At 46.6% G+C, this 9,429-nt stretch overlaps 1 protein-coding gene across 2 annotated transcripts in view; it reads right to left on the bottom strand.

Annotated features, from left to right (window-relative positions):
• TMIE (transmembrane inner ear) overlaps positions 1–5,621 on the bottom strand; it is a 10,931-nt gene extending 5,310 nt beyond the window's left edge. For both annotated transcript variants that reach the window (XM_027660675.1, XM_027660676.1), the window contains exon 1: positions 5,335–5,621. In XM_027660675.1, coding sequence (XP_027516476.1) covers positions 5,335–5,433 — 99 coding nt within the window. In that variant the 5' untranslated portion in view covers positions 5,434–5,621. The remainder of the gene's footprint in view (positions 1–5,334) is intronic.
• Between the last annotated feature and the right edge of the window lie 3,808 nt (positions 5,622–9,429).

Genomic DNA, 9,429 nt, shown 5'->3' with positions numbered 1-9,429 from the left:
TCTTATATATTTCTTATATTTTTACATATTTTTCCTTATATATTTCTTATATGTTTACATATTTTTTCTTATATATTTCTTATAGTTTTACATACAGTTCTTATACATTTCTGATATTTTTTACATATTTTTCCTATATATTTCTTATAGTTTTTACATATTTTTCTTATATATTTCTTATGATTTTTACATATTTTTTCTTACATATTTCTTACATTTTTACATACTTTTTCCCATATATTTCTTACATTTTTTACATATTTTTCCTATATATTTCTTATATTTTTTTACATATTTTTCCTATATATTTCTTATATTTTTTTACATATTTTTCTCATCTATTTCTTACATTTTTTACATATTTTTCCTATCTATTTCTTACGATTTTTCTTACATATTTCTTATATATTTTTTTAACATATTTTTCCTAGACTTTTCTTACATAAAATCTAAAATCCTTTTAGATTTTTCTTACAGATTTTTTCTTAGATTTTTCCTGCATATTTTTTCTTCCTCCTCTTACAACCTATTCCAGGGCCTCCCCTCCCTCCCAGCCAGGAATTCCTTCCCACTATCCCATCTCTCCCTGCCCTCTGGCAGTGGGAAGCCATTCCCTGCGTCCTGTCGCTCCGGGCCCTTGTAAAAATTTGACAAAAGCTGAAAACACTTCATTTCTAAAAAAAAAAACCCCTCCTAACCATCTGATTGCCTGCTGTGCCCTTCCTGTGCCAGCCCATCCAAGTGCTCTTCCAGCCTGTAACGGATATCCCGGAGCGAATCCGAGCTGGAGCTGCTCTCCAATTACAACACAAACCATATTTCAGTCTCTTCCTAATGCAGGATGATTCCTGCAGTGTCTGGAGTGCTTTATCTCCCAGAGGATCCTGCTCAGAATCCATCAGGGCTGCCTGAGCCTGGCTCTTCCCGTTCTTTTCTTGGAATCAACCAGCATCCCGTTGGAATTTGGGGCGTCTCCCTTTGCCCTGGATTAAAAACGGGAATTGGTACTGAGGGAGGAAAGGAAGCGTGGCCGGAGCGGTGAGAGCTCGTAGAGGCACCTGGGATGACCAAAGAGGGAGGAATTTGTGGGATCTGACACCAAAAGATCCCCCTTTTAAAACGTGGGATTTATTTGGACTTCTCCAGCAACAAAGAATTGGAATTGGAATTGGAATTGGAATTGGAATTGGAACTGGAACTGAAATTGGAATTGGAACTGGAATTGGAATTGGAACTGGAATTGCAATTGGAATTGGAACTGGAACTGGAATTGGAATTGGAATTGGAATTGGAATTGGAACTGGAATTGGAGAAGCTGCAGCGGACAAAGCCCCGGGAGGAGGGATCAGGGCACAGTTTGAGGGTCAGAAAATTCTGTTTAATTCATGTCTTGACCCCTCAGATCTAAATTTCCTTCCTGCCTTGGATCAGCTTTCCTTACTTCCTGAGGGAGGCCTCAATCCGACCCACAGGATAAATATAAATAATTTTGATTTATTTGGGGTCGTTTTGTGGAGCTCAGTCACCCAAAGGATGGATCTTTCCTTCCAGACTTGTCTCTGATGGACAACTGGGAAAGGGAGGCAGATATTGGGAGGGGGAGGGGGTGGAATTCCCATCCCTGGAAGTGCTCCAGGAATGACTGGACGTGGCACTCGGTGGTTTAGTTGCCGTGGTGGGTGTTTGGCCAAAGGTTGGACTTGTAGATTTTGGAGGTCTTTTCCAAACTTAATCGCTCCGTGTGCCAGGAATTCCTTTGATATTTCGATATTCTCCAGGCTGAGACGTGAAGGAACGATGAGAAAACTGATAATAAATAATAAATCAATGATTATTTCAGGGATTCGAAGCAGAGCCTGCAGTGCCCAGCTCAGATTTGGGGATCCAGTTTCTAGATTCTCGATTTAGAGCAAATAAATCCTGCCCTGGATCCAGTTCTGTGCTTGAGCTCCGGGACTGGGAGCAGGGAAGAGGATTTTTGGGGTGTCCCAGGGATCAAGTGGCTCCCTGGCAGGGGGTTGGGGGCCTGTTGCTGCCCCTTATTTTGGATTTCCAACCCCACAGGGGGATGGGGGAAGTAAAATCAGAGTCAAGGTTGCATTATTTTGATATCCTGGTTTTTCTTCTGCTTCTCCAAGCGCCCAAAAAAGGGCTGGGAGGTGAAAAAAACTATTCCAAAAGGAGCTGGATCTGCCCTGACCTTGGAAACTCAGGGCTGCAAAATATCTCCTAAATCCCAAACCATTCAATCATTCCCAGGCAAGTGGCATTTTTAGGTCAGAACAGTTTGACACTGGTTCTCCTACCTCCCAAATAATTAAAAATATCACTATTGCTCCCTTCTGATTCACTTCAGGCAGGTGGGACCTGTCAGTGGGGGGGAGGAACAGAGGGATCATTCCCAGTGGAAAAGGAGGGAGTTGTTGGATGCAGGAGTTTTATTTAAGCAGCAGAGAAGAAAAAGAGCAAAAGGCACCACTTTTTGAGGTCTTTTTTTTTTTTTTTTTAAATGTCCCTTCTAATTGGATTTGAGTGGTGTTGGTGTTTCCCTGAAAAATTAACAATATTTATCCCCTAATTGCATTTGGTTCCATATCTAAAAGCCACAGATGGCTCAGGAAGGTGGAGCTTTAAATAAAGGCACAGAAATGTTCTTTCCCTGCCTTTCCTTCTAAGCAGGAGATGGAGAATCCAGCAAGGGACATCCATCCAGGAGGGAAAAAAATGTCTCTGGTGAGGGCATCCCAACTCTGGCAGGGTCCAAATGCAACTCTGGAAACACAGGGATGATCCCAGAATCCCGGAGGTTGGAAAGACCTCCGAGATCACCGAGTGCAAATGGGGAAGTCTAATAAAGAATTGATCTGAGTTTCCTTCCCAGGTCAATGAAATAGGGGGAAAAAAAGGTCATAATGAGTGAATTTAAGTGGGATAAATTACAAAATGGAATCATGGAATGGTTGGGGTTGGAAGGGATCTGAAGGATCATCCCAAATAATCTTGGGATTTTCTCAGCTCTGGTTTTCAGCTCTGGGATTTTCAGCTCTGTCCCAAAAGAGGGATAAAGAGGAAAAGTGATGAGGGTTCCATTGACCTTTAGAAGGAGAGATTTCCATATCAGGAATGCTGGAAATGTAGATTTTCCTCCCTCCCTGTTTCCAGGGATGTTTCCAGAGCGTCCCTTGGGCAGGTTGGAGGTGAGCAGGGATGTTACAAACTGCTGCCTCCTCAGCCCTCCTGCCCCTGTGGGAGCTCCCTGCTTCCTAAAATCCATCCTTTATCCCAGCAGGAATGTTTGGGAAGGTGGAAAGCCACAGGAATCTCATGGAATGGGTGATATTTTCTGGGAGCTGGATGCAAGGTCTGAGCAACCTCAGGAAAGGAGGAGAAAAAGGCCAAGTGTGTTCTCTTGTCTTCAGTTTCCTTGGGGTGACACTGGAAAAGGGCCTTTTCCCAACATTCCAGGGGTTTCTTTAGCAGCTGATAATGTCTGAGTTTGAAAGGTCTGGAGATGGGTAGGTTTGGGTGGGATATTGGGAAGGAATTCTTGGCTGGGAGGGACTGGAATGGATTTTTTCCCAGAGAAGCTGTGGCTGCCCCATCCCTGGAAGTGTCCAAGGCCAGTTTGGAGCAACCTGGGCTAGTGGAAAGTGTCCCTGGGCTGGAATTGGGTCTTTAAGGTCCTTTTCAACCCAAACCACGCTGGAATTCCATGATTTTCTTTCCAAATTCACCCAGTGCCAGGAGAACTCCCTAATCCTTGCCCAGTTAAACTTTCAACCCAGGGGACTGACAATTCTCCCAGGGGAAAAAAAGCTTTTTGCCAGTGCAATTAAATTTAATATTCAGAGGCTTTTTACCTGCTTCTTCTCTCCCAGGTGGAAACGAATTTGCAAACACTTGAACACCATTAAAAAAACCCAAACATCTTCTTTCTTTACTTCTCCTTTTTGGTTGTTTTTTTTTTTTTTTTTTTTTCCCCTTAGCTGAGTGAAATGTTTTGATGTCCAGCCCCTTTGCTCTGGTGGACTGGCTCAGTATAAATTGAATTATTCAGGACAACCAAATTATCTCATTATTTCAAGCACAAAGCCCTTGCAGAGCCTGGGATCAAGAAAGGCTGGTTTAGTAAAAACCAGGCCCTAAAATGACACCTGGTTTATAACAATTGTGGCAGTTTTGAGGCCTCTCTTTGTCTGGCTTTGGCACGAGGACAATTCCTGCAAAATGTGTGTCTGGGGTGCAAGGAAAGGGAACATCCTGGTGGGTGGATGCTGCGTCTGCACAGGGTCAGTGGAGCATATTTTGGGAAATGTGCTCGGTAAGAGAAAGTTCTGCCTCACTTGTCACCTTGAGAGAGGCTGAACAGCTCAGGAAAAACTGGGAATAACGTTTCCAGCAGTTTGGGAAGGAGTTCGAGGTCCCTGCCTGCCTTGCTGGGGATCTTATGGCCCAATTAAACAGGGAAATCTGCTTTAAAATCTGGAATTAATTCACTTTACAGTGACACAAGCAGAGGGTTGGGCAGTGGTTGGGCTGCAAAACTGTGGGCAGCTGGAATTCTGGAGGGTTGTTTTTCCAAGAAGGATTCTCCCTTCTGTGAAGCTGCTTTCCCCCTTCATCCCAGTCTTTCCCTCCATCCCAGCCTTTCCCTCCATCCCAGTCTTTCCCTCCATCCCAGCCTTTCCCTCCATCCCAGCCTTTCCCCAGGGAGCTGGGGCCCTGGGAGTGCACAGTCATCCTCAGGGAATAAAGCTCTGGAGCTGAGCTGGGGCAGGAATGTCACCTCCAAAGTTCCTGTTTGTGCAGAACCAGAGGGAGTGAGGGAAGGGAAGAAGGAGGAAAATGCCCCCAAACGTTTCCCTGGGGCAGGAGCATCCAGGGATGGGATCACTGGGATGGGATCACTGGTCTTTATGACCGGGATCATTCCCAGTCTTTCCCGGCTCCCCCTGATCCCTGACATGTGCCACTTGTTGGAACCGGGCTAAAAAACCCTTCCAAAGCTCCTTCTTCCCGATTTTTTGGGCCTCCCAAAGAACCTCCAACCCCTTTGGAGCCACCTTAAATCCCCTGCTGTCCATCCATCCATCCATCCTACCTGTCCAGCCTGGAAAACCCCCACATTCCTGGAGCATCCCAAGCCCCGGGAAAAGAAAACCCCCACATTCCCGGAGCATCCCAAGCCCCGGGAAAAGAAAAACCCACATTCCTGGAGCATCCCAAGCCCCGGGAAAAGAAAACCTCCACATTCCTGGAGCATCTCAAGCCCCGGGAAAAGAAAACCTCCACATTCCTGGAGCATCCCAAGCCCCGGGAAAAGCCTCTCCTTACCTCGATTAACTGTGTCAGGGCAGCTCGGGAGCAGGACAGGACGAGGGAGGAGGATCTCACCCAGGAGGGAAGATGCTGCCAGGCTGCATCCCACGCCATTTTCTCTTCCCAGGATTTTTCCAGGGCTGAGCCCGAGGCAGGGCAGGGTTATGAAGGAATCAGGCAGCTCGGAGCAGAGCTCAGCATTTCCCAGCAGCAGCAGCAGCAGCAGCAGCAGCAGCTCTGGGCTGTCCCAGCCCTTTTTTTTCCTGCCTCCTTCCTCTATCCCAGCAGCCGCGGAGGCGACGCCGGGGAGTCATTAATTAATTAATTAGCCCGGTGTCACTTACAGAGCTCGGCTGCTCCTCGAGCCAGGCTTGGAGAGAGGGGAATGCAAGAGCAAAGGAGCGCTGGGAGCTCTCCCTGCCCGCCCAGAGGAAGGGAATTCACTTATTAAACCCCCGATTTTCCTCTTTTTTTTATATATATATATATATTTTTTAACAGTTGCCTGAGCGATTCCAGCTCTGGTGCTCTTGTTTTGCTCCTGCTTTGGTGAGGGAATTCTCTTCCCTTAATAAAAAAGAGGGATGAAAGCCAAGCTGATGCATCAGCAGCATCAGAGGCTCCCCCAGTCCAGCGGTGCTGGAGATGAGGGTTGGATACCTCGGGATTTTAAAAGCATCTTTCGCTCCTGCAGGTTCTTGGAATCTGAAGGATTTGTTGCCATGATCCAAAATTTCACCTTGACTTCATGGAATCCAAGATTCCCAGAGTGGGTTGGGTTGGAAGGGATCTTAAAGATCATTTAGTTCCAACCCCCCTGGACACCTTCCACTATCCCAGGTTGTTCCAAACTGGCCTTGGACACTTCCAGGGATGGGGCAGCCACGGTTTCTCTGGGAAAAAATCCATTCCAGTCCCCCCCAGCCAAGAATTCCTTCCCAGTATCCCACCCAAACCTACCCATCTCCAGACCTTTCAAACTCAGACATTATCAGCTGCTAAAGAAACCCCTGGAATGTTGGGAAAAGGCCCTTTTCCAGTGTCACCCCAAGAAAACTGAAGACAAGAGAACACACTTGGCCTTTTTCTCCTCCTTTTCCCGACCTTGCATGCAGCTCCCAGAAAATATCACCCATTCCATGAAATTCCTGTGACTTTCCACCTTCCCAAACATTCCTGCCGGGATAACTGATGCCTTTTAGGAAGCAGGGAGCTCCCTCAGGGCAGGAGGGCTGAGGAGGCAGCAGTTTGTAACATCCCTGCTCACCTCCAACCTGCTCTGGAAACATCCCTGGAAACAGGGAGGGAGGAAAATCTACATTTCCAGCATTTCTGATATGGAAATCTCTCCTTCTAAAGGTCAATGGAACCCTCATCACTTTTTCTCTTCATCCCTCTTTTGGGACAGAGCTGAAAATCCCAGAGCTGAAAACCAGAGCTGAGAATCCCAGAATGGTTTGGGATGGGAGGGACCTTAAGGATCATCTCATTCCAACCCCCTGCCATGGACAGGGACACCTCCTACTATCCCAGGTTGCTCCAGCCTGGCCTTGGATACTTCCAGGGATCCAGGGGCAGCCACAGCTTCTCTGGGAAAAAATCCATTCCAGTCCTTCACTACCCTCCCAGCCAAGAATTCCTTCCCAATATCCCATTTAATCCCACTCTCCTTCAGTTTAAACTTAATCTCTGAAGGTAACTGGGAAGAGGATTGTGGGATTCTTTACTGGGAAAAACCTGGGATTTTAGGCAAGAGAACAAGCACAGAGATCCAGGAGGATCTAATCCCTTCTGCTGCTGTGCTCCAGCAATTTTAGGGAACTAAGCACAATTCCAGGCCAAAAAAAAAAAAAAAAAAAAAAAGAAAATAGCTCCCTAGGAAATGAATATTTTAGAAGCTCAAATGGACTGTGCCCAGCTTCGAGTTTTGCATTTCTGATGGGATTGGGAAGATCAGAGGAGGGTGGGATGATGCCAGGGATGCTTCGGAGGGGGGGCTGAGAGCTGAGATGATGGGAATGTGCTGGGAAAACAGGTACAGGAATTGGGAGCGGTGGAAAGGGAAGGTGGGATGGGCTGGGAGGCCTCATCAGCGAACGACAGACGGTGGCAGCACCGAGACAGGGAATTAATTCCGCAGCTCGGTCCTTCCTTCCCGATGAAAATCCAACCTGGGGCTCCGAGATCCCAAGGATCGGTTCACTCAGCTGCTTTTAATGCTTTGCAGCTCAGTTCCTTAAAGAAATGAGGGGTTTGGATACATTTTTCACGCCTTTCTCTTCCTGCCTCCAACTTATTTTTCCTCCCCTGGACTTCTAAAACGTGATGTTTAAATTCAGCTGCAATTGGCTGAATTAAATCCAGCTCAACTGGGATAAAGCTCTGGGAGATACGAAGGAAATTTTGTGCATTTAATTGTTGAAAAGCTGAGTGTTGGGTCAAAAATTAAACCAGTTGTAGCCCCCATGGAGGGAAGAAGGAGAACATGTGGACAATTCCCACTGGAGAGCAGAGAATCCAGGGAAGCTGTGACCAACATGTGGAGCTTTTGTTTGTGTCTGAATCTTCCCAGACAAAAATCCATGGAAAATCACACCAGTCCTTCTTATGGGATCGTTTCCTTTTGGGAAATGTTGTGTAAATACCAGTGCTGGTTTGTTTTTAAGAGGGATTTTATGGGAATGCACCTCAGGCAGAGGAAAAGTTCTGGAATGCTGCTTCCAGGATTATTAGTGCCTTCCCCACGGGCTGGGAGTTCCAAACTGCTCCAGCCTTTTATTCTGAGGGTGGTTTTGGAGGTTTATTTTAGTTTTGAGAGCACTGAGCAAACCAAACTGGGATTTCCTGCAGCTCCAGGGGAATTCCTTCCTCTCCAGGAGCTGGACCTGCCTTGGCATCAAAGCCCTGCTGATAACACTGGGGGCCAAGAGCTGAGTGAAAAGAGCACAGATTGACCTGATCCTTTTTAATTTCCCTCCTCCACATTTCTTATTCTCCACGTGGGTCACTGCAGAGGAAGTTTTTTGGGGGAATCTGCAGACTTTCAGCACTTTGTACCTTCATTTCAGCTTTTCTCCTTCAGCAGGTCAGAGCAGCAGCTCCTCCAGCTGGGATTTGAAATTATAAATTTTCACCTTGGCCTTTTATCCCCTTGACCTTTCAGAGCTTTATTTTATGTCTTGAATTTCTTTCAGTTCCACGAGGATGTTACAAACACACTCTTTCCATGAACCTACTTCTAATTTAGAGGCCCAAACACCTGGGGATGAATATTTTGTGGTGGGAAGTAAAAAGTGTTGCAAAACTTCTGGTTTTTCACGGAAATATCTTTGGTGAGGAGGCCCCTGAAAGAGAATTTGCTGCTTCCTTCCCTCCATGGGCTTTGGAGCCCTCCAGAGCCATGGGGATGGAGAAAAAGAACCTTTTCCCTGAGTGGGAATAAGGGATATGAGGGAAGATGGAGAGGGACTCCTTCCTGCTGAGTGTGGGATCATTCCTGCCCACCCACTCCCAGAGCTCCAATGCCTTCCAAGAACCCCTTCCAGGCTTTCCCTGCTCTCCTCACTCTTCCCCCAGAGCAGTGAGGTCCCAACCCATGGGAATATTTGTCTCCACCCAAACAGGAAAGGAGCCACATTCCCATTTTACAGAGGCAGAGATGATGGGATTTTGCTGAATTCCCAGCTCCCCAAACTATCCCGGGTCTTAAAACATGGATACATCCTTTCCTAACCTATAAAACATCCCAGCAATAAAAACTGGGAGTGGGATGATGTTTTGTGGAGATTTTCAGGGAGACCCCATCGCTCTTCAGCCCAACCAGGAGTAAAGAGGGGAGAACTCCAGGCAGGGAGGGAAAGCTGGGAGCCAGGGAAGGGAAAAACCAGGAGAAAGGAGGAGTGAATCCTCTTAAATCCCTCTGGATGAAGTTTGAAACCCCAGGGCAAGGAAAGGGAAAAACCAGGAGAAAGGAAGAATGGAGCTTCTTAAATCCCACTGGCTGCAGTTTAAATCCCAGGGCAAGGAAGAAGAGCTGGGAGCCAGGAAAGGGAAAAACCAGGACAAGGGAAAAACCAGGAGCTTCTCAAATCCCTCTGCTGCAGTTTGAAA

Source organism: Corapipo altera, unplaced genomic scaffold (assembly GCF_003945725.1).
Source record: "Corapipo altera isolate COAL_440 unplaced genomic scaffold, ASM394572v1 126, whole genome shotgun sequence".
In the NCBI taxonomy this organism is placed as follows: Eukaryota; Metazoa; Chordata; class Aves; order Passeriformes; family Pipridae; genus Corapipo; species Corapipo altera.
Note: the sequence above shows the minus strand (reverse complement) of the source record. Positions and strands in the feature narration are given on the sequence as shown.